This window comes from Aspergillus niger (assembly GCF_000002855.4).
Source record: "Aspergillus niger supercontig An11".
In the NCBI taxonomy this organism is placed as follows: domain Eukaryota; kingdom Fungi; phylum Ascomycota; class Eurotiomycetes; order Eurotiales; family Aspergillaceae; genus Aspergillus; species Aspergillus niger.
This window is the reverse complement of record NT_166526.1, coordinates 1,054,264-1,082,146: the sequence shown is the minus strand read 5'-3', so window position 1 is coordinate 1,082,146 and position 27,883 is coordinate 1,054,264. Positions and strand designations below refer to the sequence as shown.

At 50.7% G+C, this 27,883-nt stretch overlaps 9 protein-coding genes across 9 annotated transcripts; 7 read left to right on the top strand and 2 right to left on the bottom strand.

Annotated features, from left to right (window-relative positions):
* Nucleotides 1-1,439: 1,439 nt before the first annotated feature.
* Nucleotides 1,440-2,108, top strand: An11g04370 (uncharacterized protein; the record flags this gene model as incomplete). Its single annotated transcript, XM_001394395.3, has 3 exons — nt 1,440-1,558; nt 1,743-1,869; nt 1,938-2,108. 3 exons carry the CDS (start codon nt 1,440-1,442, stop codon nt 2,106-2,108), a joined length of 417 nt encoding a protein of 138 aa, XP_001394432.1.
* A 1,204-nt stretch (nt 2,109-3,312) lies between these two features.
* An11g04360 (uncharacterized protein) lies at nt 3,313-7,007 on the bottom strand (the record flags this gene model as incomplete). Its single annotated transcript, XM_059750216.1, has 4 exons — nt 3,313-3,884; nt 3,942-6,234; nt 6,304-6,572; nt 6,623-7,007. The coding sequence occupies 4 exons, from the start codon at nt 7,005-7,007 to the stop codon at nt 3,313-3,315; spliced, it is 3,519 nt and encodes a 1,172-aa protein (XP_059601582.1).
* Nucleotides 7,008-7,251: 244 nt separating this feature from the next.
* On the top strand, nt 7,252-9,559 carry An11g04350 (hypothetical protein; the record flags this gene model as incomplete). The annotated part of the gene is made up of 6 exons (XM_059750215.1): nt 7,252-7,344; nt 7,467-7,927; nt 8,040-8,288; nt 8,470-8,664; nt 9,135-9,284; nt 9,400-9,559. The coding sequence occupies 6 exons, from the start codon at nt 7,252-7,254 to the stop codon at nt 9,557-9,559; spliced, it is 1,308 nt and encodes a 435-aa protein (XP_059601581.1).
* Nucleotides 9,560-9,656: 97 nt separating this feature from the next.
* Nucleotides 9,657-11,326, top strand: An11g04340 (uncharacterized protein; the record flags this gene model as incomplete). The annotated part of the gene is made up of 3 exons (XM_001394392.3): nt 9,657-10,001; nt 10,098-10,779; nt 10,833-11,326. 3 exons carry the CDS (start codon nt 9,657-9,659, stop codon nt 11,324-11,326), a joined length of 1,521 nt encoding a protein of 506 aa, XP_001394429.1.
* Nucleotides 11,327-13,640: 2,314 nt separating this feature from the next.
* An11g04330 (uncharacterized protein) lies at nt 13,641-15,179 on the top strand (the record flags this gene model as incomplete). The annotated part of the gene is made up of 4 exons (XM_059750214.1): nt 13,641-13,656; nt 14,403-14,546; nt 14,696-14,828; nt 14,933-15,179. 4 exons carry the CDS (start codon nt 13,641-13,643, stop codon nt 15,177-15,179), a joined length of 540 nt encoding a protein of 179 aa, XP_059601580.1.
* A 1,580-nt stretch (nt 15,180-16,759) lies between these two features.
* An11g04320 (uncharacterized protein) lies at nt 16,760-19,438 on the top strand (the record flags this gene model as incomplete). Its single annotated transcript, XM_001394390.3, has 4 exons — nt 16,760-18,736; nt 18,793-18,892; nt 18,945-19,279; nt 19,334-19,438. The coding sequence occupies 4 exons, from the start codon at nt 16,760-16,762 to the stop codon at nt 19,436-19,438; spliced, it is 2,517 nt and encodes an 838-aa protein (XP_001394427.1).
* A 1,428-nt stretch (nt 19,439-20,866) lies between these two features.
* On the top strand, nt 20,867-23,188 carry An11g04310 (uncharacterized protein; the record flags this gene model as incomplete). The annotated part of the gene is made up of 9 exons (XM_001394389.3): nt 20,867-20,906; nt 20,988-21,037; nt 21,120-21,154; nt 21,219-21,294; nt 21,359-21,457; nt 21,506-21,626; nt 21,676-22,290; nt 22,337-22,543; nt 22,596-23,188. 9 exons carry the CDS (start codon nt 20,867-20,869, stop codon nt 23,186-23,188), a joined length of 1,836 nt encoding a protein of 611 aa, XP_001394426.1.
* An 884-nt stretch (nt 23,189-24,072) lies between these two features.
* On the bottom strand, nt 24,073-25,868 carry An11g04300 (hypothetical protein; the record flags this gene model as incomplete). The annotated part of the gene is made up of 2 exons (XM_001394388.1): nt 24,073-25,542; nt 25,599-25,868. 2 exons carry the CDS (start codon nt 25,866-25,868, stop codon nt 24,073-24,075), a joined length of 1,740 nt encoding a protein of 579 aa, XP_001394425.1.
* Nucleotides 25,869-26,767: 899 nt separating this feature from the next.
* An11g04290 (uncharacterized protein) lies at nt 26,768-27,788 on the top strand (the record flags this gene model as incomplete). The annotated part of the gene is made up of 4 exons (XM_001394387.1): nt 26,768-26,985; nt 27,064-27,264; nt 27,334-27,485; nt 27,580-27,788. 4 exons carry the CDS (start codon nt 26,768-26,770, stop codon nt 27,786-27,788), a joined length of 780 nt encoding a protein of 259 aa, XP_001394424.1.
* Nucleotides 27,789-27,883: the final 95 nt, after the last annotated feature.

Genomic DNA, 27,883 nt, shown 5'->3' with positions numbered 1-27,883 from the left:
GTTGCATTAACTTTATTATCATCGGATTTGGATGCTTGGTGGAATTCTGTGTTACTTGCACATTGCTCTCTGGAATTCATACTATGTATGAATTTATCAATACAGGTGAAATACTAGACTGCGGAAGATAGAGTATCGCGGAATTGCAAATACTATCTGGAAGATTACTGGAATGGCTGTCACACCACAATAAGGTGGTGGAGGGTGGTGGAGCAGCGAGCGCAAGTCACCGAAAGGGCCAAACACATTACTGTTTTGTGTGACTCTCCCCGCGGAGGTTATTCCGAGAGTTGATTTTCAGTGGAGCGAATAGTCTAATCTTCTTCTAGAATGTTTTGAGAAGAATGATCACAATCTGATAACAGAGGAAGCAAGATGCATTATGATGGCCACGGGCAAACAGATACACCAAATCAGGTAAAAAGATCCTGAAGACCAAGACCACAAATCTAAAACCATATGCAACAGTCAGACAGCAAAGCCAGCAAGCATCACGACTAATCCACCGCCAGAATTTCTGATTATTGATCGACGGCCCGTTCTAGTCACCCTGCCTGATCAGGATTAGTGCATGAGATACACTGACTAAGCCAGGAATAAGCCAGCTGTGATTGGCGGAGAGACGCCATCCCTATCAGGCCACTTTTCAGGATTGCCTGTTTGGGAACAGGTTGGGAACGGAGTCCGATCGAAGTGCAGAAGATCGTATTGACAGTAGGCAGGCAGTAGTGATAGAGGTGCAATAATGTGAAGAGGGAGCAGGCTGCCGGCAACCCGGTAAACGTATGCAGAGGCAAACCCGGTGGCCGGATGGTACCCACGGCTCCTGGTGCTGGGATTGGAATAATGTTCCTGGAAGACCATCCAGTTGGAAGGCGGAGACGGCGTCGAATCACAGGCGCCAGGGGGCTGCCTAAGGAACCGACTCTTTCCCATCTGCTCGGCTTCCTTCTCTCTCCTCCTCCTCCTCCTTCTTCTCCTCTTCCTCTCTTTCTTTCTCCCTCTCCTTCCTCGGGTTCATCTCTAGTCTCTATTGTTCTCTCCTCTAGATCGTCTTGCGTGATCTGTCTCTTTTGAGTCTTGTACTTCTGTACCTTTTCTATTCTTGTTGAATCTTCGGTGAGTCTCCGCTCTATCGCATTTCTTCTCCCTTGCGATCTTGTGTTTTTCTACATTCCGAGGTCCAGCACTCCGTACAGGCTGGACTGGGGGTGGCTTATGCTTCTGGAATTGTTACTCATATTGCCTATCTACTCAATACCCTATCGCATGAAGTCAAGATTCATGGATGGCATCCCGATCATGAAACTGTCCTGGAACTCTCCCCAAATTACCCTGCTTATCACCTAGTTCTTACTCTCACCGATCAATCTGCTTGGCTTTGTCAGTCGCTGACTTTTACATTCTCTATTTCCACAGCCACACTTACTACCATAACCATGGCCGACGCAAAGGAATTCACCTTCCAGGAGGTCAGCGCTCACAACACCAAGAAGGACCTTTACATGGTCATTCACGACAAGGTCTACGACTGCACCTCCTTCGTTGACGAGCACCCGTACGTTCACCACCATTCACTTCCCACATGCACATCCCTTCCCAATTGAGCCTTCACCCCCTCGCCTCCAGACGTTCTGCTTGCTCTCCCCCCTCCAAAAAAGCAATGAGACAAATCGCGCAAGGAAATACTCCGCCGGACCAAGAAAACAAAACAAACTAACACAATTTGCTCTCAAAAACAGTGGTGGTGAGGAAGTCCTCCTCGACGTCGGTGGCCAGGACGGCACCGAGGCTTTCGAAGATGTCGGACACAGTGACGAGGCCCGTGAGATCCTGGACGGTCTCCTGGTCGGCAAGCTGAAGCGCATGGTACGTCGTCAGATAACAAAAAGCAAATCGCATGACAATAGTTTCTCACACTAACGCAAACCCATCAGCCCGGTGACCCTGCCCCTCGCTCTCAACCCCAGTCTTCCTCCGGTCCCTCGGGCTCCGGCGACAGCGCCGGCCTGGGTGTCGGTCTCTACGGCATCGTCCTGGTTGGTGGCCTGATCGCCTACTTCGCCTACCAATACCTCCAGAATGCTTCCGCCGCTGAGACGCAGTAAACGATATCCCTTTTTATTTTTCCCTTATTATATTTAATAAACTTAAACAAAAAGAGATGAATCCCATATGAACTGAAAGCCTTTTTCCCCCCCTTCTCTTGATTCGATCCGTGATTCTTCATTTTGGCCCCATGTTTGGAATCCGGTCTCTTTTGGTTCCTTGGACCGGTTGATCTCGGCTACCTATTCTGTTCCACTTCTTCGTCAGCATTAGGGGCTGTTGGGTGATATCCAATGCAGATACCCTTTGTTTTTCCTTCCCCTCAGTTTCAATTCCTCTATTCCTCGTCCCAATTAGAGTGCAATATCACGAATGCTTGTGCTTGTTCTTTCGTGATTCGGTAACTGAGAAAGAGCTGTTAATAGATTCATGCTTAAAAGAAACCCGCAATACGCTACGCTGTCCGGGGTTGAACATTGATTCAATATTGACTCTGCTTATACGTTGTCCCTACAGTGACAATCATTCTAGCAGTATACCCACTACTAAGATTCCAGTCTTAAGTCCCGACACATATGTAATGCATATAACAGTATTTATAAGAGGAGTGAGGCCTAATCACAGGATATTCAAGGCAGGTTATGCAATTCGTCAACCGCCCAGCAAATGCATGTAGTAGATGTATAACACAGTCTTCTTTTGGTGAGAGAGCACATAAGACAAGGATAGAATGAAAGGAAATTATAAGATAAGAAAAGATATCATGGTCGCTCGACAATTCTCATATATCACTTCTGGAAACCACCAGCCAGCCATATATGTGGATCACCTAACGACCTTCCCTCCCTCATGACCGAGAGTTGCCGCTCAAGCCAGCGCGGACAGCCTCCAGGATCATATCCTTGGCCTCTTCCAGGCCCTCCTTGCTTCCCTTGATCTCGATCGCTTCACCCTTGGCTTGGTCCTTGGGCACATTGATCCGGCAGCCAGTCTGCTTGCGGATCGCGTTGATTTGGCTACCACCCTGGCCGACGACGAAGCGGTAAGTCTTCGGGTCAGGCAGGATGAGGTAGCCTGTAGCGGACTGCTGGGAAGCATTGGCAATAGCCTTCTCCAAGGCCGACTTGGCCTTGGCGACATTGTCGCTGGTTCCTGACAACACCCACGGGATGGTCGCCGGCTCAGAGGGATCGACAGCGGCCGGGCTGTTGTCCACGATCTTCCATGAGTGAGCCTCCAAGGCCTCGCTGGGCTCATCTGTGATCAGGGGAGAGAAGAGGAACCGTTGACCGCACCGCGGGAGTCTTCAGAGGCAGGCTTGGGAGGCACCTGCTGCCCAGCGTGATCCACGGTAACGCGGTAGTCGTTGCGCAGGCGACGGAAGAAAGAGCCATTCTCAGCAATAGCATGGTGCAAGTTCCGGGGAACCTCCACCGTCTCGCCCTGCTGATCCTTAAGCATAGACTCAATGTGCTCCTTGGCCTCCGCGACTGCGTTGCTGGGTCCCTTCAGCTTGATATCCGAGCGTCCGGATCCCTGCTTAGGAATGTCGAGGGTGATGTTGAACTTGGACTCAATGCCGCGCCGGGTCTCACCTCCACGGCCAATGAGTAGACGATGTTGAGACGGGGGAACCTCAACGGTCGTGCTCACTTGGTCCTCACGCTCCTTGACAAAGTCCTGGATCGCAGTAATGATCTTATCAACCACCTGACCGTTTCCTTCGAGCTTGATGGCCGAGTCACTGCTCTCTGGGCGAGGGAACTTGACCATTCGGGAAGCGCTGCCATCGGTAGGGCCACCAGCCTCAGCGACGATCTTGCGGATGTTGGCACCTGGAAAATTGTTAATTACTCATGCTACCTTGTAAAAAGTGGGCACACATTACTCACCACCACCGCCAATGAGCGACTTGTGGTACTTCTTGTCCACATCAATTGTCTTCGTAACGATGGAGTCGAACTCCTTCGACCGCTGCTCCAGGGTCTTCTTTGCCTCTTCAACTTGCTTCTTAGTGCCCCTGATCTTGATCTGCACACGGCCCGACTCATCTGGAGCATCGTTGACTCCCGGAACATCAATCTGGGCGCCGGTGTCGGCGCGGAGCTTGTCCATTTCACGACCGCGCTGGCCGATCAAGGAGGGAATCTGCGCTTGAGCGACAGACACTGTAGCCGTGTAGGAGTGGTCAATCACCCACTGAAGCAAGCTAAGGATCTCATCACGCGCAGCATCAGCACCCTTGCTGGGCCCCTTGACGATAACCTCATCCAGAGCCTGCTGAGGGCGGTTGGGGCGAGAGCCACCTGCGTCACTAGAAGTCTCAGCGACAGACTGGTCATCGCTGATAGTAGCAGCCACGGCAGCACGGGGAAACTGAACACGGACAGAGTAGCGGTCCTGCAGTCTGTTGACCTGGCTTCCTTTCTGGCCGATCAATTCCCGGTGATACTGAGCAGGAACCTTCAAGACATGAGTGGTCTCATCTTCCAGCTTCTTGCCCAGGTTGATGATTCTGGTCTTGGCGGCATCGGCCTTGGCCTTGGGTCCTTTGACCTCGACCTTACCCCCCTCGACCTTGATGTCGACATCAAACTCGTCACGGAGCTTGTTGATATTCTCGCCCCGCTTGCCAATCAAGAAGTTGGCATACTTCTGGGGGAAGTCGAAGGTCGTGGTGTATCCTCTTTCGAGGTCATCCTTCTCCTGCTCCACAACAAACGCCTGGATCTTCGAGGCAAGATCCTCCACCAGGCGAGAGGGTCCACGAAGAGCAACCTCGGACTCGTTACGGTTACGGCCATCGCCGACAATGGCACGAACAGGGATCTCGTCCTCACTCTTCGCTTCCTGCTGGCGGGAGATGAACTTGCGGACCTTGTCCTGGTACTTGGCCGGCACGCTCACAGACGTCGCCACGACATCGTTCTGGTCACCGAGAGTGCTCAGAAGATACTCCTGAGCTTCCTGGAGAGTCTTCTCGAAGGTAGCAAGTTCAGCGGCAGAAGGCCTCTGACGAGGGATCTCAACCTGAGCAGAAGAAGCGGAAGGGCCTTCATACACCAAGACCACGTCGGAGCTATCAAGCTCATCAGGCACAAGAAGGTGAACGCCATAGTCACTCCGCAACTTGGGAATGCTCCGAGAGCGCAGATAAGGGTGGAAGTAGGGGTCGATCGCGAGGCTACGAAGTCTCGTAGGAGGGTGAGCCTGAACCAAGTTCATGATATCGGATCTTGCGCGAATAGTGTTTTTGCCATCTCTGGAGTAGACCTCCCAGGTCACAGGGCCGTCCGAGCTGGGCGGAAGGGCGATCCGAGCGTCATACATTCTCTCCAGCTCCTTGATGATTTGGCGCTGTCTTAGGTATTGGGTGAGGGCACGAGCATGAGCATGAGGACCCATGGGAGCACTAGGGTGCTGACGAGAGAGGTCAATGCTTGCCATTTGCATGCTGGTGGCAAGGTCCATGGCCCGGTTGATACCATTCTCGATGCAGTCAAGCGGACCCGTGATGGTGAGGAATTCGCTCTCGTCAGATGCAGGGGGCAGGACAATGGCACAGCCCGTGTCAGCCAGGAATTCGTGCAGCGCATCGGCGTTGTCGCCAAGGATGAATTGATGCTGGCCACGGTTGATGGCGAGCTGGCGAAGGGTGAGCTGGCGTTGCAGGTCGGCCGCAAGTCTCTCGATTTCCGCGCGAGCTTCTTGAGCGGCAGCACGCTCACCAGAGATGTGGATGTGCTTCTCGGGAACCGGCACGAACTGGACATGACCCGGATCAGCCTCCTGAGGCGGAGGCTGACTCTGCCAGGTATCGTACCGGGGGACATGCACTTGCGCCTTGGTACGCTCCTCGATTTCTTTAAGGTTGGCATTGTGAGCACCGGCGATGAAGGGGAAGAACTCCGGCGGGACGGATTTGAGACGCAGGCTCATGTTGGAGGCGCGCTCCTTGACGATCGCTTCAATCTCCCGACGAGCCATCTCAGCCGCAACAGCATCACCCTCAATGAGGACATCAATAGTGTCGCTGTCGTCATCGTCCGCTCCGGAGGCAGACTCCTCAGCGCGAGGAACCTGCACACGTGCGCCAGTTCGTTGCTGGATGTCTTGAACGACAGCACCTTGGCGTCCGATGATGTGAGGGCGGGCGGATGTGGGAATCGGAACGCGCACCGATTGCTAAGGCAGGACGTTAGTCGACAATCCACCTCAAGCCTCGACGACGGAAATACATGCCTTGGATCCGACCTGCTGAGCGACCTCCTTCAGGGCCTGCCTGACCGCATCCACGGAGCCCTTGCCCTCAAAGATGATGGAGCCACCGGGTCCACCGCGCATGTCGACATTGGCCTTGGATCGCTTAGAGATATCGCGCAGGATATCGCGCAGAGGCTTCTTGAGCTGACCGCGGGGGAGCATTTGCGAGGGCGCCAACCGGAGTTGTTCCATGTGCTTGCCGGGCAGACTAATGATCCTGGGAACCTCAGAACCGAAACCTCCAGGGGCTGGTTCGGAAACTATCAGTATAACGATACAATTTTCCAGCAAAGGATCGAATAGAACATACCAGCCTGTGCGCCGCTGGCAGCACCGTTGGCGACGGCAGCAGCGGCGGAACCTCGGGCTCCCCAAGCAGAGGCGGCGGGAGCCTTGGGCTTCGGACCACTTCCAAGTGCCGGGAAGAGTTCCTCAGACTGGACATCGAAGGCAGGGGTCTTCTTGGGAGCTGGCTTGGGGGCTGGAGAGGCGGTTGGGGCCGGGGTCTGCGCCGGAGTGGAGGACTCGGGCTCATTCACCGAGGAAGACGGAGGGGGATGCTTCAAATCCTCTTCATCGACAACTTCTTCCACAGTCGTCTTGTGCGCCTCATCACGGGCATGCTGCTCTTCCAGCATGGCAGCCCGAGACTTGGCACCGCCGTTCACATTGACACTCGACACTTCGGAAGCCATGGTAGCGGGACAATCGGTGGACTCGGGAGAGATCTCGAATGGAGGAGAGGGACGGAGGGGGGAGACTATTGCTGAATTCCGGTGACGTTAGAGGAGACCAATTGATGGCCTGGGAGGTGCAAACATACCGACAAGCAATATGAGTTAATGGGATTATAGCTGGCTGCCAAAAGATGTCCAACAAGACCGGATATTAACACCAAGCGGGAGAGATGCCTTGTTGAGCTAGTGATCCAAAAATATAATGGCCGGGGGCCGCAAAAGTGTAGTCAAGAAGGGAAAAGCTCAATTGCTACCTGCAGAGGCTAAATGCGAAAGAAAAGTATTTATGGCGAAGGTGTGCCCCAAGATTAAGCTGAGGAGATGAGGGGAAGTGGGAGAGAAGAGGAAACAAAAGACTAAAAGTGGAAAGGCGGAGAAGGAGGATGGAAAAGGATGAGCGGAGGGGGGGAGAGAGAGAAGAGGCGAATGGAGAGGAAGAAGGAGGAGGAGGAGGGGGTCAATGTAATTGACACGATCCAGAGGGGAGACGATGGCAACCGAGAGAATCTGGAGATGGGGAGGGAGAAAGAGAAGAAGAGAGGGAAGAAGAAGAAGAGAAGAGGACAGACAACAAGCCCGAGTGGTCGGAGAGGAAAGTTGGAAAGCCCGGGGGAGGAAGTCATTCCCTTTCGGGCTGATGGGCGGAGCCGCCGTCTCTCAACCTTATGGACGTTCTGGAAAATCCACTCACCACCATCACTTTGCTTTGCTTTGCTTCGCTTTTCTGCCCTTCACTGGTGCCTGTTGGTGCTCGATGGAGTGCAACTGCAAGACATCACCTTAGCCCGCCATGACTTGACCGATCATTACCCAAAACAATCAGATTGCCAAAGCACGCATGGTCGCCGTTGCCGAGAGTGCGTCAATTCCGTCACCCAGTATGGCCATGCCATCATGAACTCGACCACCAACGAGCACCATTTTCCTCCTTGATAAACCCGATTCCCCAATGGGCATGGCTCGCCGGAGGTGATTGGTGTGCTGGGATAGTGCGCCCGGCTTGCAGGTTGAGGCTGAGTTCTGCCTGTCCGATCCACCAGCGGAGAACGCCTCCAATGCAAGCATGGGTAGTCAACCCATGTCCTTTTCTCGATTCTCTCTCCCGATAGTCGACTTGGTAGCTGGTCCTCATGGGGTAAGAGTTACAGCATGGTTAGAAGTCTACGGAGACATCTGCCGACATCAACTACTCTATCGACGTGACATTATCATGGACCGCGGTGACTTAACTGGATGGAGGTAGCTAGCTTATAATGAGAGACAATATGGGGCTCAGTGTGTCTCTGGATGAAGATGACTACTACGTGCAGCCGTTTGGTTCCGCACCGAAACACCTAGATTGGATGTGTATACAGCGCATGCTTCTAGAATAACCCAAGAACAACCCCAATATGTGAATATACTGGGTTTACTGGAAAAGGGCACCACACCAGCATTGTGGATCTTTAACCGGGGGTGGCAGAGTAGTAAGCGAGTCTGCCCGGTCCTACAGATATCGAAACAGCATAGGCCAACTGTCTCAACAGTTGATTAATGCATCACCTTCCCTAGAAGAGCCTGGAGGAGGGTTTCCAAAGAAAGATTGGATCCTCCAGGCTTGGCTTGGTTCTCACCAGTGACAGCTGGCGGGTGGCAAAATAAGCATCTAGAAAGTTTAAGACAGTTACACATTCCAGTTCATGTCCTCCATGTTATCTTATTGGTATTGTGAGACAGCAAACTTATGGCAGTTCGAGTGTCTTATTGTTGCCTTGGTTTGCATAGCACATGGTCTCGATCTGTAGGTTAGTCCATCATGCAGTGTGGGATGAATCCAATTTTGCCTATACAAGTCCAGGTAATCTAGTATATCAAAACCAAGAGGATAACACCTCCACCACACTGAGAAATTCCTGATCATCCGGGTAAGAAGTATTTAGACATGTAGTGGTTGACTGTTTGCTGCTCTCTTCCCGAGGCCCCCCTGACCCACTTCACTGCGATAGAAGCACGCGCGACTAAAGGCTGGGCCGAAGTGGACCAGAAACCTTAACGGAGATATGCTGTTTCGATGGGCACTGTTCGCATGGAGAGAGAAAAAGCCAGGGCGCTTCCATGCTGCTCTGGCATGAAATCCAACATGAAATCCAGCAGTATCCCGGTTATCAATTCGAAAACCCACTGGATCCTTATAACTTCGGACTTGGCCGAACTCCCTCCGCAATCGTCGTCCACCACCGCGACTCACGGGAAAAGGTTTTCAAGTGTTATCTGACCATGTCTCGCCCGGTTGGCACTAAAAAGACACGGACTGGGGCAATCTGTGATAAGAAAACCCTGTTCCACAAATAACAGGCCGACCTTCTGTGAGGGCCAGAGATAAAAACGACCAATCTGGCACAACTAGCGAGGCCTGCGATTCCCCATTCGTCGCCGACTTCAAGCGCGATGGCAATTTTCGCCTACAAATATATGCAGCCTTCAACGCCGGTTTTCTGGGGAAGCAGTTGAGCAGAAGAGGTGTCTCGTGAGCCTTTATTCTCTCCTCCTCCTCCCTTGCTCTCCTGCCGCTTCTTTCTCCCTCCCCGCAATTTTCCCCCCCTCTCTCCCTTGCCCCTCCTCTTCAGGATGGATTTCAAAACCCTTGAGGATGGCCACCCCATCGAACCGAAGCAGGCCACCGCTTCGGTGGAGGAACACGCCCTGGTTAAACCTAGCGGTTTCTTCGCCCGCATCCGCTACTATGAAGAGCTGTTGGATCAGAAAATGGGCGTCGAGTCCCACAGTCTCGATCGAGTCCTGCCCGAAGAGCGCAAACCGCCCAACACCTTGGCCATGGCCTTTATCTGGGCATCGGCCACCATGAACCTCAGTTGTTTCAGTACGGGATTTATGGGGAAGGAGTTTGGCTTGACCCTAGGGCAGACGATCGCCATTATGATTTGCGCGACGTTTCTCGGCGCTGCTCTCACGGTTCGCATACCACTTTCTCTACCTATCTTTTGCTGCGACGCAATGCGGCGCACTCATCTTAGGGTCTGTCCAAAGGCTTACATGTCGGTTCACTAGGGTTGGTGTGCCACGATGGGCCCTGGCACTGGCCTTCGTCAAGTCGCCATCTCTAGATACTCCTTTGGCTTCTACCCCTCCTCCATCATCGCGGCGCTGAATGTCGTCGAACAGCTGGGCTGGGCCTCTGTCAGCTGTATTACTGGTGGTCAAGCTCTTCGTGCCGTTTCGGACAATCACATTTCCATGGTCGTGGGAGTCGTCATTGTTGCATGCGTTAGTTTGTGTTTCAGCTTCTTCGGTCTTAGGGCTGTTATGACCATTGAGCAATACATTTGGATGGTTTCCTTTGTCGTCTTCATCATCGTCTACGGTGAATCGGCCCACCACGCCAGCCTGTCAGATCCCGGTACCGTGTCCGGGCTGACCAAGTCCGGAAATGTTCTGAGCCTGATCAGCGTTATCTATGGCTCGAGTGCATCGTGGTGCTCGATCGTGTCTGACTTTTATGTGCACTACCCGGTCAACACCTCGAAGGTCAAGGTCTTCATCTACACCACCCTGGGTATTTCACTCCCGACTTGTATCGGAATGTTGCTCGGTGCGTGTATCGCATCTGCCCTGGACGGAAACCCAGAATGGGCTGCTGCCTATGACCAAGGAACTGGAGAGATCTTGCAGACCATCATCTATCCCCGCAAATTTGCTAAGTTCCTCTTGGTCTTGCTGGTGCTGTGTGGCAGTAAGTATACCCACTTACCTCACGTCATAACCGCTACTAACACTACAATATAGTCGGTATGAACTGCATTGCCATTTATGCTGGATCCCTTTCGGCACAATTATTCGCCAAACCCTTCCAGAAGATCCCCCGAATTATTTGGACACTACTCGTGTTCGCCTGCATTCTTGTCATTGGTATCGCAGGCCGGGACCACCTGCTGACTGTCCTGGATAATTTTCTCTCCCTCTTGGGTTACTGGAACACCTCCTTTTTCGTCATTTTGTTCTGCGAACACTACTTCTTCCGCAACGGCAACCTGGCCAACTACGACCTCGACGCCTGGAACACGCCGTCGAAACTGCCCGTCGGCTACGCCGGTCTCACAGCGTTCCTGTGCGGTGCGGCCGGTTGGATCGTCGGCATGGACGAAACGTATTATGTTGGAGCGCTGGCGCGCAAGATTGGCACCGATGGAGGAGACATTGCCAATGAGCTGGCGTTTGTTTTTACTAGCTTGTCGTATATTCCCTTGCGGAAGCTGGAGTTGAAGTACGTTGGACGGTAGATGAGCAACACATGTACACTATGATCATATTATCATGACGATGAACGGCAGGCCACGATATATATATTGATGGTTAACGATAATGCAACTCCTATGATCTCTGCTATAATCATACCACCAGAACTATTGCACTTGATTTTCAAGTAGATAAATGGATGGTAGCTACTACATGCACCCTTTCTCTGAAGTACATAAACATAATCACATCAGCCAAAGTAGATTAGTATGTATCTACCTGCCAGCACGCATACACATCCATAAAACATCTATCCCCCAATATCACCTCCTCATTTCTTATATATAGTATATAAAGACAGGGTGCAATACAAACAACAATAGATTGCAACAAAAGTCAGTACATAAGGCAATCACACCCCGTAACTGCAATATGAATTCAATTTAGACTTACCAACAAGTAGTATATTGATACATTCAATACTAAGGACCTCCTTCTCAATCCAACTCTAGTAGTAGTAGTAGTAGTAGTAGTAGTAGTAGTAGTAGTAGTAGTAGTAGTAGTAGTAGTAGTAGTAGTAGTAGTAGTAGTAGTAGTAGTAGTAGTAACCCCCCCTCTTCCACCTGCTCATACATACACCCTATCCAAATAAGCCACTAACTAGCAGCCGACTGTCATCACATAATACACAACTCCTCTCTTCCCCCGATATAAGCTAACACAACACATTATCTAAGTTCAAGCATGAAACATTACCTGTCAAGTACCAAGAGTTACTCCCAACTCCTGGCAATATCGATAGAATCAATAATCGGCTTGAATTGAAAGGTTAGATTACTAGGTAGAACTTCACCACCCCACGTGTTTGCCTATATACTCTCCTCCCTCTCTCATCGCTGGCAAGTTTCAGAGCTTAACTTAACTACCAGACTAATCTTGTACTAAACTGGTCAGTAGTAACTTTGGTCCGGTTAGTGAGAGTGGGTGGTGGTGGGTGGGGGGATACAGTAGGGTAGGGTAAGTTTGATCGTCGAAGGTCTGGTTTTTGAGATTGATGATGAAACAACGACAACAACAACAACAAACTATCTAGCTTACCTCGGTTCAAGGCTGCGGGTTTCCAGAATTTTATTATTGGGATTAAGATGGGGAATGGATGTTGGTTAGATAGTTGGAAAGTTGATTTTTAGGGTCCATATTAAGACTCCTATAGGTCCTGGGAAGAAGGTTCCATAATATTGTTCTTCTTTCGGGGGGGTGTGTGTAAATTCCTCTGTGTAATGGAAATAAAAGAATGAGGTAGATAATATTACTTTTTACTTTGTCGCTATACCAGAAGCAGTACAGTAATGGCTTCAGGTTTCAATCGCAGACTAGGTTGGGCCCTGTGACGTCAGCGATCGCAAGAGTGAGCGAAGTTTGGCTTCCTAGCTTGCTTGAATCATGTTCGAGAGTCTCCACGCTAACAGAGTTCCTACGAGTCATTGGATGGGACTGATGGCGCAAATGACCGAGCATGAGGGCCCTTGAGCAAGAGAATATGAATGTCTGCCTAGACAGACACTGTAGGAGAATCTGGCCCTCGAGGGGGGCTATGCCACTGATTTAAGTGAACATTGAGATGCTCTATCGATTTACGAATGGAGCAGTCATACTAATTATCAGTCATGCCATCCACTATCTACTCCGTACACGATGACCGAGTATGGCCAGGATACTGCATCAATCAATCGTGGCGCAGTAAATGGGATGTGATGAATACCATCCAACTTTTTCTAGAACAAAAATTACTATCATCTGATTCGATCGATTTCGCACACACAGGGCCGCCATGACATCAGACCACTCGTCCTAAATCTGCAAACTCGAGTAAGTAAGTAGATGATGTTAATCGGTCCTTGGAACGAAACGCCCGTTCAAAAATAACAAAAAAAAAAACTCAAAGTTCTAGGCCTCGACCATCCATCCCATTTTGTTTGTGCCGAGACGGAAAATGACGGGCTTTGCCGATCCCGCGCCATGGCAGTTTTGAGTAGACTGGTCAATCCCACTCAATCAATACTATTACTTATTTAGGTAATTGTTTATTCAATTGGGATGTGCAGAGTATTGTATAATCGATCCAAAAGCCAAGTTTCATATATAAATAAGTGATATGTCGAAGTGATATCTAGGGTTGCTGAGCGGATACATCTTTCTTGTCCGTATTCATACAGTAAGTTAGTTAAGAGTGCGGAGTCACTCCGTCTCGGGGGACTCTGACTTCATCCCCGCTGCAATGGATGGAAGGAATGGAATCCGTTCCGTCAGTTAATCAAGTCGGCTTTCGTCCTGTGGGTGATTAGTTATTGCATGCTTATGGAGTACTCAGCAGGTATTCTAGTCGGTGAAAGCTTTTCTAGAACCAAATACATCAAGATTCTCTGCTCGTGGTTATCATTACCAGTCACATAGACTACCTTGTGTGATGGTATGAGATCAGATCAGAACCCACCATCCGAGCAAGAGTCTATCTGTGTAAATTGTAATTTTACTCTGCTCCTTTATTTCAGGGGTGAGAGTAAAAAAGAAGACACCTGTGTGACTCGGCCGGGGTAGTAGTAACTATTCCCTCAAATCATCTGCAGGTGCAGGTGCAGGGGTGTTTGTGCGAGTGTCATGTCATGATTGAGAGACGATGCCTGTCAGTACCTAATCCCTCCGTACTTCTCCGTACCCGGTTCGGGGTTGAGGAGGAAGACACAATAAGCCTTCCGCGGTAAGAGGGAGCTGATGTATAGAACGAACTAAACTACACCGTACCTGCAGAGATTTCAACGGGATCATCAGAGGCTAAAATTTGAAAGGGAAGCAACTTGACCCGTGATCAGCTCGAAAGTTACTCCATATTCATATTCATATTCCGAGGTCTGAGTAGATACTAACTACTCTGTAGGTCCGAGTGTAGATTTAGCTTTTGTTTTGTTTTCTTTCAGACCCTATATTTTGTTATTGTTTTTAATTCACTCGGGGAATTCATTAACAAGCGCAGCTGGATTACGACTACGTACTAAATCCGATCCAGATGGCGAGATAAGTAGATAGATAGATAAATAGACTAGCTCCGGGAAGAGAAAGCAGGAAGATACGAGGACGTAGGAGGCAACTGTAGCGGATTGGAATCTCGTAGAGAGAAAGCAAGCGATGACGCTACACGGACTCCCAGATCAATAATGAAGCTAAATATTGGTGGCTTGCCCTGGACCATGGGAACGTATCCACCGTGTTATGGAATAATTAAATGAGGGAGGAGTGAAATTCCTTAATTCCATTATGGAAGGAAAAGAAAGAAAAGAAGAGGGTTGGGTGCGGCACAAGTCGGTTGGAACCTAGTCTTTCTTCGCCCGCCCCGCTCGGCCTAGCGTGGCACTAAGGCCGCTCCTCCCAGGTGTCTAACCAAAGTTGCTGTGCTGCTGGTGCTGGTGCTGGTGCTGCTTTTTGGCTGCTTAGACAGAGGCAGAGAGAGAGAGACCCAGCTGTCTCCATCAGTAAGAAAAAGTTGATTGAGTGAATGAAGTAAGTAGACTACTATGTACAGCAGTTCTTGTGCTAATTGACCACGTCAGCCCCTAGTATTAGGATCTTTCCTATTTTTGTCGCTTCCTTCACAGGCTGGGGAATGTGGAATTCCCCCAAATATTTTTTCCTTCTGCTTCCTGCTTCCTGCTTCCTGTACACCCTCCTTTTCATATCTCTGAAATCGGTCAACTCTTTGGAATCTGTCTCATATCCGAGGTGTCGAAAGGAAGAGGAAGGAAAGCGGAAAACCGGTGGAACCCATCGTTCCGAGAAAGGAAAGGCATCTGTTCGCGATCCACCCGCCAACGGGACGCAAACTGGGGTCAAGGACGTGTCTAGAATTTTTCTCTTTGCCTAATCGGACCTACGGTATCTGAGACACTTAAGCTGCCAGAAGAGTATTTCCATCTTCGGATTTGAGGAGGGGGAAAACACAGAAACAAAAAAAAAAGTACGGGAACAATCTCTCCAATGAGCCCCATCCCCGGAAAAATAATATCCAAACCCATCCATCAGGGAATGTTTGGAATATTCTGGGATTGAGAAATATTCATTATCTGTACACAGCAGTTCAACTGGGTTTTTATTTATTGTTGGACAATTTAGGGAAAACGGAAAGGCAGAAAATAGGCACCCGAAACATTTCTCTCTTTCCTTTATTTTTGTTGGCTTGCTTTGGTAATTGACTGGAATGGTATTGACCGCCCGATTGACAACTTCTCTACGTCGTTGTCTCTTTCTCTTGTCCTTTCGAGGGTATTTGTATCTACCCTCTAGTATCTCACTGTAAGTTAATACTTTGTAAGAAGAAAGTAGGAGTTAAAATAACTGCAGCTTAAGTTCTGACTTTACCGTACCCAAACCAAATCACAGTAAATTACTACTCTCTGCTAAGCCCAAACGATATTAAATGGTCCCCATCACACCTGAGGCCAAGTAAGTCAGTTTCAGTGGCTGGGCCCCGTTATTCTGATGGTAGTACGGGAGTACCCAGTGTAATAATCGTCGGACTGACTCTCAAGACGGGCCGTTGTTGAACTGCTGCCACTGGTTCGACCTCCCAATCCCAAGTCTCCAAAACTAAAAAGCACCTTGCTGGGTCCTTCCCTCCTCCTCCCTCCATCCTCCTCTCTACTAGTTACCCTCTTTCACTCTTTCCCCCCCCATGGCAATTCTCCGTGCTTTTCCCACTTCTTTCTCCGTCATCGTTGGTTTCCCAGTGACTGTTGCATTATTGCTTTTTTGGCGCTGCAGATCTGTGTGCTGAGCTGTCGGTTATCTGCAGCTTTTCCTGCATCTCAGTGAATCACCCTCTCACCTGGTCTTGCTTTTTCCCTATTATTTTTCCCTACCAGTATTATTCCCCTCCCCTTCCCCTCTTTTTTTTTTTTTTATCCTCCCCCAAATTATCCCTCAGAGCCAGTCACCGCCTCTGTTGGTCGACTCCGTCTTTCTCTGCTCTGATCCATCCAGCGGCTCTCCACGTGCTAACCACTGGTTGACGGTAGTCCGCGGCTGCTACTTTCGCGCCCTCCCTTGCGTCGCTCAGACATTCTGGGTCCTTCTCACATCTCCGATTCCTCCGTTCATCCAACAATACTCATCCGGTTGGGGCTATCGATCTGACCGTGCAGTATCACCACACCATCAACCCCCCCCCCCCCCCATCCCCGCCTAGCGGCCTTGTTCGTCCACCCTATCGTCGAAACGGACGGTAGGGACTACTACCTACTGCACTGCGCACCGCCTCACCCGGTGGCTTTCTTTCTCCCCCCCTCCCTCCAATCAAACCACCCATCCCCAGTCGCTCAACCCTGCTGGTGCTGCTGCACTGCTGCTGGTGCTGCTGCTGCCAGTCGGCCGACCTGTCCCTCCACGCACCCCCCCAAAACCCACTCTCCCCCTAAAACTTGCACGTCATGAATCACGATAGTTTCTCCTCCCTAAAATTTCGACGGTCGTCTAGCAAGCTTCACAAGGATCCTCCGAGTTTCAGCTCCCGCATCCTCAAGAGCCAGCAGAGCAACACGTCACTAAAGCGGCACCCTTCAGCGCCCGTCTACCCCCGTTCCTCCACCGGTGGGAGTCGTGAGCACTCGCGGACAAGGTCCAACGCCTACGGATCTTCTTCATCCTCCCTCGAGCAGAATAGTGGCGGCCCGTCTCCGGTGCTCGCTGGCAACCAACCTGGATACTTCTCGAACACCTCCAACCCCTCCAAATCCCGCCCTCCCCACTCGGGTCGATTCTCTCTCACCGAGCAAAGTTCAGATGAATTGATCGGACCCCCGTTTGACAGCCGGGGCATGCTCAGTTCATTGCAGGAAAATACCACCGAGACCGTTCCCCAAAAACCCCCCAACCTCCGATCGGCCACCAGCCCGGACTCCCGAGGATTGAGACAGTCTGCTAGCTTCACGGCTCTACAGAACCGGATGGAGACATTCGTGCACAGGACGACTGACAATGATCGCCCGGCGAATCCAAAACGTTTATCCGATGAGGGTGGTGGTGGTGTTGGCTCGCGGCCATTTGGCACGGGCAGGAGCAAAAAGAGCAGTTTCTCCAGCTTCGTCAATAGCATGTTAGGCTCCCCCCGAGGCATCAAGATCTCCGCCCCGGAGAACCCCGTGCACGTTACGCACGTTGGCTATGACAATCAGACCGGTCAGTTCACTGGCCTCCCGAAGGAATGGCAGCGGCTGCTGCAAGAAAACGGTATCTCGAAAAAGGAGCAGGAGGAACACCCGCAGACGATGGTTGATATTATGAGGTTCTACGAGAAGAATGCTCAAGGCGATGACGAAGTGTGGCACAAATTTGACCACGCTTATCCTCAGCCGCAGTCGGTTTCCAGCCCGATTTCCGGAGGACAGACTAATGCTGTCGGCGCCGGGTCTTACGGCCCTACCTCAGCTCGGACTTCTCCCCCGACGAGTCCTCGCTTTCCACAGAATCATGAGGGTAGCTTCGAAAACCCACGTGCGCCGCCTCCTATTCCTCGTGGGCCTTCTGCGGCCACCCCAGCGGTAGGTGGCTTTGTCCCCAATCGAGCACCACCAAAACCTCCGACCCCTGCCAATATCACCCCGGCTCGGCCTGCACCACAGCCACCAACCGCGGGATCATACAGTGCCGCGCCCGCACGTCCACCCCAAGAGGCCTATTCTCCTCCGCAGTTCGACACGCCTCCCATTCCGGAAACGGAGCCCCTGCAGTCTGAACCTAAGCCTCAGTTGAGCAGATCAAACTCCAGAGCCAATGGTACCCCCGTACCATGGCAGTCACACAATGTTCCTACGCCGGCTCAGTACCAACAAAAGCAAGAGCAAGCAATGGCCGCCGCCCAGCAGGCAATTGCGACCATCCAACTCGACCGTAGCCGCAGTCAGCGTCAACAGCAGCCTACTCGCCAGGAACAAAAGCAACCTTCGGTGCAGAGCCCACCCCACCATGTCTCCCCGGTGGATGAGGCTGCACGCGCCGCTCCTGCCGCTCGCCCCCGGCAGCGACCTCGTCAGAGTAATGCGATGGATATTAGGTCGCGACTACTTGCCATCTGTACGCCCGGGGACCCTACTAGGCTATACCACCATCTCAACAAGATCGGCCAGGGTGCGTCTGGTGGTGTCTTCACTGCCTACGAGAACAACACCAACAAGTGTGTTGCTATCAAGCAAATGAACCTGGACTTGCAACCCAAGAAGGATCTGATCATCAATGAGATTTTGGTCATGAAGGACAGCAAGCACAAGAACATTGTCAACTTCTTGGACAGCTACCTCCATGGTCTGGACCTCTGGGTAGTGATGGAGTACATGGAGGGTGGCAGTTTGACTGATGTGGTTACTTTCAACATTATGAGTGAAGGGCAAATTGCTGCTGTCTGCAGAGAGGTAAGCTTACTGCATCTTTCTCCTTGATGTATCTCGCATCTCCTAACCTTTACTAGACTTTGAGTGGTTTACAGCATCTTCACTCGAAAGGTGTCATTCACCGTGACATCAAGTCGGACAACATTCTTCTCTCAATGGAGGGCAACATCAAACTCAGTAAGCTACCTTTCGCGATGACCCCCAATATTCATTTTCTGACATCCTGTAGCCGACTTTGGTTTCTGTGCCCAAATCAACGACTCGCATAACAAGCGAAACACCATGGTCGGTACACCGTATTGGATGGCCCCTGAAGTCGTGACTCGAAAGGAGTATGGCCGCAAGGTTGATATCTGGAGTTTGGGTATCATGGCCATCGAGATGATCGAGGGTGAGCCTCCTTATCTTACGGAATCGCCCCTGAGGGCTCTGTATTTGATTGCCACCAACGGCACGCCTACAATTAAGGATGAGCACAACTTGTCGCCCGTCTTCCGTGATTTCCTGCACCTTGCTCTCAAGGTGGATCCTGAGAAGCGAGCCTCGGCACATGACTTGCTCAAGGTATGTTCACGTCGATCAAGCTCATTGTGAAATAATAACTGACTGGTCGATTAGCATCCGTTTATGTCGCTTTGCGCGCCCCTGAATCATCTCTCGCCCCTTGTTAAGGCTGCGCGGGCTAGCAGAGCCCAGGAAAAAGCTCAAAAGGGAGGCGCCTAGGTGCCGTCGCTTTTCAACTGTTACTATATACGTCGATGTCTTCTGTCCTCTCTCTCTCTCAGATACCCATTACCCCCCTGATATTTCATATTTGCTGGACAATGACGCTGGCATTGCATTATGGCCGACCCTTGTTCGCAGCTACTCATGTTGGCAGTTTCGCATCTCCTGTGAATGTCTAGAAGGCGATGACCTCATCGGATAATGACTTGTCTATCCGGTTTACTTTTTTTTTTTGCTTGGCTTGATTTCCGTCGCTGGCCACTAAACACCTGCGGAGATATCCTTCCTTCTTGACGAGTTTTCTCTGCAAGATTCTTTCTTTCGACGTTGGCTTTTGAGCGAGTGAAAAAGCCTGTACAATCTCCTGGGGACATCCGTCCAGCTATTGTCAATATTGTCGTTTGTGAGTGCTTACTATTGTCATGGAGCCGAAGCTCAAGAGGAAGCTTGAAGCTTCATATAATGAACGGGCGCCGGTGGTCGGCGTGGTCTCCGGCCCCCATCTTATTGTTACTTGTCTTACAGCTGTTGGGTTGTTCCCATCTCCATATCTTCCAGCGACCGATATTCTTGATGATTTATGAGGCATTTTCCCGACTGTTTTGACGACAAAAAAGAACAAAAGTGTGGAGCTTTTGTCTGTCTTGTTCTGAGTTGACGATTATTATTTGAGCGGTTACATTGATATAGAGGGATCTTTAGTGCCATGGGGCTATTGCTTATGTGTGAGGGATGGTCATGATTATTATTCTTTGTTATTTATCGTGAAGACCACGATGTCACTTTTATTTACCTTTCGATCAATCATCAGGAATCACCCGGGGTATATCTTCATAACAGTCCCTTGAGACCTCTCGCAGTAGTTGTTCTAAGTAGAATATCGTCATTGTTTGCCAACGTCAATGGAAGGCGGTGCCCCACTAGACCAGAAAGGGGCGGGTCTCGCTTAATCGGGCGTAGCGCGGCCAGTCAGCGTCAGAGGCGCTGCTCTCCGTCGGCGCGATCACCTGCTAAACATCAGGTGGCAGCCTGTCTTTCCCTTTCCCCTTGGCTTTCCCGCTGCTATCTTTTCCTCCCTGTCCTTCGTTGTGGTCCGATAATCTGTCTTGGTGGATTCCCCCGTCTGTTAAGGGATCTTGATCCACGAGCGCCTCAATTGATCCCGACCTCGTTTACTCCGGCTCCCGCTGACCGCAGTGTCCCCCGCATCGGGTGTCATCTATCTCGCGGCCTGGATACCGTGAACCATCGAACCTACAACAAGGAGAGAGAACCGGACCTGCATTACTGGAATACATTCCTTGAGCACAACAGCTTCTGTAACATTTTTTCATACCGCGGAATCAAACCCCACTCGTTCGTGTGGAATATTAGTCCGAGTTGCAACGCAGTGATTGCTTCGGGCGCTCGCAGACAACCCCCGTGATGTTTCGCGCACAGCAAAACGCCTTTGACGATGCAGTCGGTATGAAACACACATCCTCTGTTGCACGCCGTGCAGCTCTACTCTCCTATACTTGTTGCTAACCCGAGCGATGTGGTATAGCCAAGGCGACCGACGAGAACCTGACCTCCGAAAACTGGGAATACATCCTGGTACGCAAACCCCACGATCGTTAAATCTGCCATGAATCGGCCGAAAGATATATATCTGACTGGAGCTTTTGGTTGTGTTTAGGATGTTTGCGATAAAGTTGGTGCCGAGGAGTCAGGGTATGTTTCGCCGTTCGGTTGTCCTCTTCGGTGCACGTCATTCTGACAGTGGATTTGTTTCTAGAGCGAAAGATGCTGTCGCCGCTATGATCAAGAGACTTGCGCACAGAAACGCCAATGTGCAGCTTTATACTTTGGAGGTTCGTGCTGGATCCGGTGGCATGCCCGAGTTTTGCGGGCTTACGTGTACTGATATGGCTATAGTTGGCGAACGCCCTCGCTCAGAACTGCGGTCCCAAGATTCATCGTGAGTTGGCTTCTAGGAGCTTCACCGATGCTCTGCTACGTCTAGCGAATGACAGAGTAAGTTGGACTTTCACGGATGAAGAGCATCGCACTTATACAGAGCAGAACACCCATCAACAGGTCAAGTCGAAGATCCTAGAACGCATGCAAGAATGGACGGAGATGTTCGCCAGTAACCCAGATTTCGGAATCATGGAACAAGCATACATGAAGCTGAAGACTCAGAGTAAGATCGTTAGCAGCTATGAATGTTGGAGAGAAACTCACTATCTTAGACCCGAACCTGCAGCCACCGTCCAAGCCCGGGAAGCGGGAAATTACCGATGCAGATCGCCAAAAGGAAGAGGAGGAGCTGCAAATGGCCCTCGCACTCTCGATAAGAGAAAAGGCCACGATCGCCCCTGCGCCACAGGCTGAAGCCAGCTCCAGCGCTGCTCCAGTCAACCAAACCCAGGCACCTGCTGCCACCTCCCAAGCAGTCCCGTCGGGTACTTCTGCCGCCACAGTGTCGCGCGTGAGAGCCCTGTTCGACTTTCAGCCTTCAGAACCCGGTGAATTGCAGTTCCGCAAGGGAGATGTCATCGCTGTCCTCGAGTCCGTCTACAAGGATTGGTGGAAGGGTTCCTTGAGAGGCCAGACCGGCATCTTCCCCCTTAACTACGTTGAGAAACTTCCTGACCCGACGGTGGAGGAGTTGCAGCGGGAAGCCCAGATGGAAGCCGATGTTTTCGGTCAGATTAAGAATGTGGAAAAGCTGTTGACTCTTCTGAGCACTCGGAGCTCCGAGCTGAATGTGCAGGACAATGAAGAAATCACGGCCCTGTATCACTCTACATTGGCCATTCGCCCCAAGTTGATTGAGCTCATTGGGAAATACTCGCAGAAAAAGGGTAAGATGATTTCGACATGTCGCTATTCTCCGCTAATGCTTTGCAGACGAGTTCACGCAGCTCAACGAGAAGTTCATCAAGGCGCGGAGAGATTACGAGTCTCTGCTGGAGGCGTCCATGGCGCACCCAGCACAATCCCAGTATGGCCGGCCGGCTCAACCTCCTTACGGCTATCCTGGTGCTGCTCCTGTGGGATATCCTCAAGGGCCGCCACAAGCTGATCCTCAACGCTACTTCAGTCCCCGTCCTCAAGGTGGGTGCTGCATGGATACATTCTCAGCTCATGTCTAACAAACACATAGCAGAAACACAAGCCCCTCCGGCCAACGCGCCCGCATTCTACGGCACAGAACAAGCACACGCATATCCTCCCACTTCACAATCGCCCGATCCCCGTCAGACACCACCTGCTGGCGCTCCGTATCAGCAGCCGCAGCCACAGCAGCAACGTCAACCCTCCTCGGAGTCCTACCAGCCCGTGTACCACCGTCCGGAATCCACATACGAGAATCCGCAAGAACTCGGCACATCGGTCTACGATTCCCCGGTCGAGCATCCTGCCAGCCAGCGACCACCATATCCCGGCGCCGTGCAGGTCCCGGCCGCCGTGCAGCAGCATTTCCAACAGCAACAGCAGCAGCCGCAACAGCAGTCACAACAACCACACCCGGAATACCCGGCCTCAGGCTACACTCCTGAAGACGCCTCCAGACCCCCTGCCCACCAAGCACAGCCTCCTTACCCTTCACACCAACCGCCGCCTATGCACCAGCCCCCGCCTGTCCCAGGTACATCCACAACGCCGACACCTTATCCTGCTCTGAACGCGGGCGGAGGATACCAGGCATATAACCCGTCTCAAACGGATGTATCTAACCCAGCGTCGTTCTACCGGTGATTTGTACCATCTTTAGGCAGATGTAGTAGTGGTCTTAGGCAGATGTTGTTGAATTGATATCCTTACCCATTTCCATTGGTTTGGTGTGCAGTTGATGAATGTTTCTCTTATTTATTCTTTCACCCTGGCCTTGGGGATTAGGTTTGTAGGTCACAGGGTACGGTGTACTTAGCGTAATTGCTCTCTGCGCGTTTGCTGCCTTCATTGAATTGAGAAATACTAGCGAGTAGTTCCTATATGAAACGAAGATGAAGACGAAATGCCGGAATCCCTTACATCCGGACTGGTAATGCAAACGCACAAAGTCCCAATTCAATGAATTGCATTAACTGTCACTAAGGTTGATGACCATTATCTGAGATACATACCTACATCTCGAAGTTTCTTCCCCATCATCCTATCATCAGTTGAAAAGAAATTGAAAATAAGAGCCATCTCTCATCCACCTCACTCTCACTCATCCATCCCCCGAGCATCGTCACCATGGCTCGTCCATTCAATAAGAGAAAGAAAAGAAAAAAGAAGAAGAAGAAGAAGACGCCCGCCCTACATCCCTTGGGTATACTCAAACAAGCACAATGAAGCGAAGAAAAAGAAAGAAACAAGAACCGAACACCATCAACACCATCAGCTCACTTTTTTCCCCATCCATCGTACATGAGAATCATACCACAACTTTTCAGAATAAGAAACAAGAACAGAACACAAACAACAGAATTGGAAAAACAATCGAATAACAAACAAAAGGACAAAAATATTTCCTTCCTTTTTTCCCTTTTCTCTATCAGAAAACAACAAGAAGAAAAGGAAAATAAAAAAGAAACAAGAAAGAGGTAAGCAACAATCACTTCGAACTAGAGCATCACAGTGAGATAGAGTGAGAGCTAAAGCTCATACCCCTTGGTCATAGTCATAGCTCTCTCACCAACTCTGAATCGGGCTTCAAATCCACCCCAGAAGTTAAACGCATTCCACTCAGCCGCGACTCGGACGGTATCACCAGTCCACTTGAAGACCTCAATCTCCAGAATCTCGCCCTTGTCGCTCTTGCGCGAAGTCATATACTTAGGACCGACGATAAGACCGCGTCCGTACGCAAGACCATAGCCCAGAGCTTTCTCTTCATCATCGTCGCTTCGCTCAGGGTCAACGTTGAAATCAATGAACCCGACCTGCTCATTGTGCTCATCGACCTGGTTAAGACCGTTGCAGGTACCTGCGTACTGGAGGTAGACTCGCCACTTAGCATCGTCGTCTCTGAATCGGTGGACGGTCAAGTGTTCGTCCATCTCATTATCATCATCGGACTCGGGAGTGCTATGTTGAGTGGCGGTGCTTTTCTTTTCCACGATCTTGCGCATCTGGTCCACTTTGTCGCAGTCTAGAGCGAGGATCATAGCTCCCTGCAGTTTTCCCAGAGAGAAGGTTGCGCGCGCGGCGGGATCGTTGCGACGGGGTGCGTTGATGTCGAGAGAGAAGTCCTCGTAACCCCAGGGATCGATGGCGTTGCAGCGGATGACATATTGGCCCTGCAGCTGGCTCAATCTCAACGCCGAAGTGTTGTTGTTGGGCTTCACGCACTGCTTGAACAGGGTATGGCGACTGAGCTTGGACTGCCACACCAGAGAGATGAGAGTATCGTCGTACATCTTCTCATTCATACTGGCGGCGTGGATCTTCGAGACTACACCGGTGAGCTTGTCTGCGTACTCGCTCCAGGTAATAAGTGTCCAGGTACCGCCTCGACCGGGGGTAGTCGCGATCAAAAGACCGTTGATATTGGCCACTTCCTTTCTGAGTTTCTCGCGCACGTCGAAATACAGCTGGGGCATAAGCTGCACGGGCTCCACGGTTCTGTCACGAGCAGGGACACCCATTTCATAGGGATAGTCAAGCGACAGGAAATACTTGGCCAGGAAGCGGCAGTGATCAAAGTTCGCCTCAAAGGTCGGCACATATTCCTTGACGTGGTTCTGTGACAGACTGGCGAAGCCTGCATCCAAGCCTTCTTCGAAGGTGTCTGCCCATCCGATGACGGTGGCCGGGTGGCTGATGTGGAAGCTCAGACCGGGGATGGAGAGAGCCGTGCTCACGAACTGCTGGTTATAAACATTGTGCAAGACAATGGCCTCTGTCTGCTTGGATTTGTCCGGCACTCCGTTCTCCTTGTCGAGGAAGTACTTGGCCATAAAAAGAAAAGGATCGAACAGAGCTTCGTCAGAAGGAGAGACCTGACGAGCGAACTTCTTCTTCCGCCACTCAGCCTTTTGCTGCTGATAGGCCTCCTGCACGGCATTGTACATGTCGTACATGGTTTTGTCGAGAAGGCGGACCGAAGGCGACTCGTAGCTGCACTGTTCGTCTTTGGTCAGCCTTTTTGTCTGGAACCGAGAGGGTGGAGGAGTGTTACCTTTCCGTCTTTGTACTCTCTTTCAAGGAGAGCCAGCAGCTGAGCTATAGTATTAGATGGCTGATAGGGGATGCCGAAGTGTTGGAGCTGGGCAGCTATCCACCGCTTCACGGGCCTTCTGCTGGGTGCAGTGACCGGATTCGTGGGGAAGAGTGTTGCCAGCGTCTGGGATGATGCTCTGGGGATGTTTGCTACGGTGACTCCGTAGTCATCATAGGTGTATGGTCCGTATCTCACGAAGGAGGGACGCTTCGGGAATGCACTGTCCATGATGATTGACTATCTGTATACCAGTGATGGATAGATAGATAGTTTTTGATGGAAGCGTATGCGGATGAGAGATGAGGAATAAGATGACAGATGAGATGATCAGGAACTTCACCTTGTAGAAGAAGAAGAAGAAGCTGTGTTTGTGCGAGAAAGATAATGCCCTCATTATCTGTTGTATACAACGCGTCTACAAGCGAGACGCGTTGCCTCTTCTGGGACATCAGTGATTTTTTTATTCACGCAGTTGGCACTACGCCACGTGATGGCTGCTCTTTACTATGAGGGGATTTGGCTACAGGGGGCATGTACTGTGTTTGTAGCTGTGTGAGTTCGAGCATTTTACGAAAATTGGAGTGAGTTAGAGGCTTCAAGTAGTGTAGAGTGTGCTGGAATGAATATCTTATAACGGAGGTCTCGGCGTAGGGTTACTTGAAGTATAACTGCAGCTCTGTATACAAATCGACGGCGTTGACAGTAGTGGTGATCACGCCTTGCGCACAACTATGTTTATTGTTCATAATCATAATCACTGCATATTTATGTAACATCCAATATCTCCGCAATCCTTCATATTATACTCTGATCTCCGACCAACCCCAGATGAAGCTATCCAGAAAGCCGACGAAGTCCGTCCATGCCGGCTTTAGGTTCGGAAGCCGACAGCCACACACACTAAATCCCCGGAGATCGACTTCGGCCCACCACCTCCGCTGTCCGGTCCTGCCAATCACCATTAATTCCAGTGGGAGCCATGATGGAAACCGGTCTATCAAAGTATATAAGAGTTATGACGACCAGTTCAATATACTCAATCCAATCCAAACTCAACTGATCTCAGTCCAACATATACAATACAAACTCAGCTGAACTCAACCCAATCCAGTACAGTTTGAAGCAGAATGTCCTTCCCATACAAGCACATCCTCGTCATCGGCGCCACCGCCGGCATCGGCCGAGCTCTCGCATCGCGCTTCGTGCAATCCGGAGCCAAAGTCACAGTCGTCGGACGACGCAAAGAGCGCCTCGATGAATTCGTGCAAGAACACGGAGAAGACAAGGCCAACGCGGTGCAATTTGATATTAGTAATTTGGATAAGATTCCTGGGTTCGCTGCCGAGTAAGTTTCGCTGCCTTGATATACTATGAAGTACCGCATCTAGATTGAATGAATGGCTGATTAGACTATCTTCAATAGATTAATGACCAAATACCCCACAATCGACAGCGTCTTCCTGAACGCCGGCATAATGCTCCCTACTGACATGACCGATCCCGAGAAATTCGACCTCTCCAGCTTCTACAAGCAAATGCACATCAACTTCACCAGTTATGTTGCTCTGACGCATGCTTTCTTGCCTTATCTTACCAAGAAAGGGGGTGATACGAGCTTGATTTAGTGCGTACCTCTTTATCTCTTCCAGGCTGCACCACCAGAATGCAATGAAATGTACTGACCATAAAACAGCACCACATCCAACCTCTCCATAGTCCCTGCGACCTGGATGCCCGCATACTCTGCCTCCAAGGCTGCCCTGAACGCCTTCATTCTCTGTCTGCGGGATCAGCTGCGTAAGAGCTCGGTGAAGATTATTGAGGTGTCGCCGCCAGCGGTGCAATGTGAGTCTAAACCCCCAATTCTCTGCTTCTACTGCCATTTCGTTCACTAGTTGTCCTAGATATATATATCCTATCTGACTAACTATCTCTGCAGCCGAACTCCACGATTATATGGGCGAAGAGGGCCGTAAAGTCGGTATGCCCCTGAAGGAATTTACGGATGAAGCATTTCAGGGACTACTGGACGGAAAGGACCAGATCGTTGTGGGAAGTCTTGGGCCTGCAGAAGTGTTCTTGGATATCGTGAATAAGCGCCGGGCTGCGACTACGCAGTTGGCGAAGATGATGAGGGGGGAGAAGTAGATGGGGGATGGATTTCGCTGAGCCTTGGACTCACAAAATATATAACAATTGGTGTTAAATAGCAATGATACGATACTAATTACCTGGTCTCAATG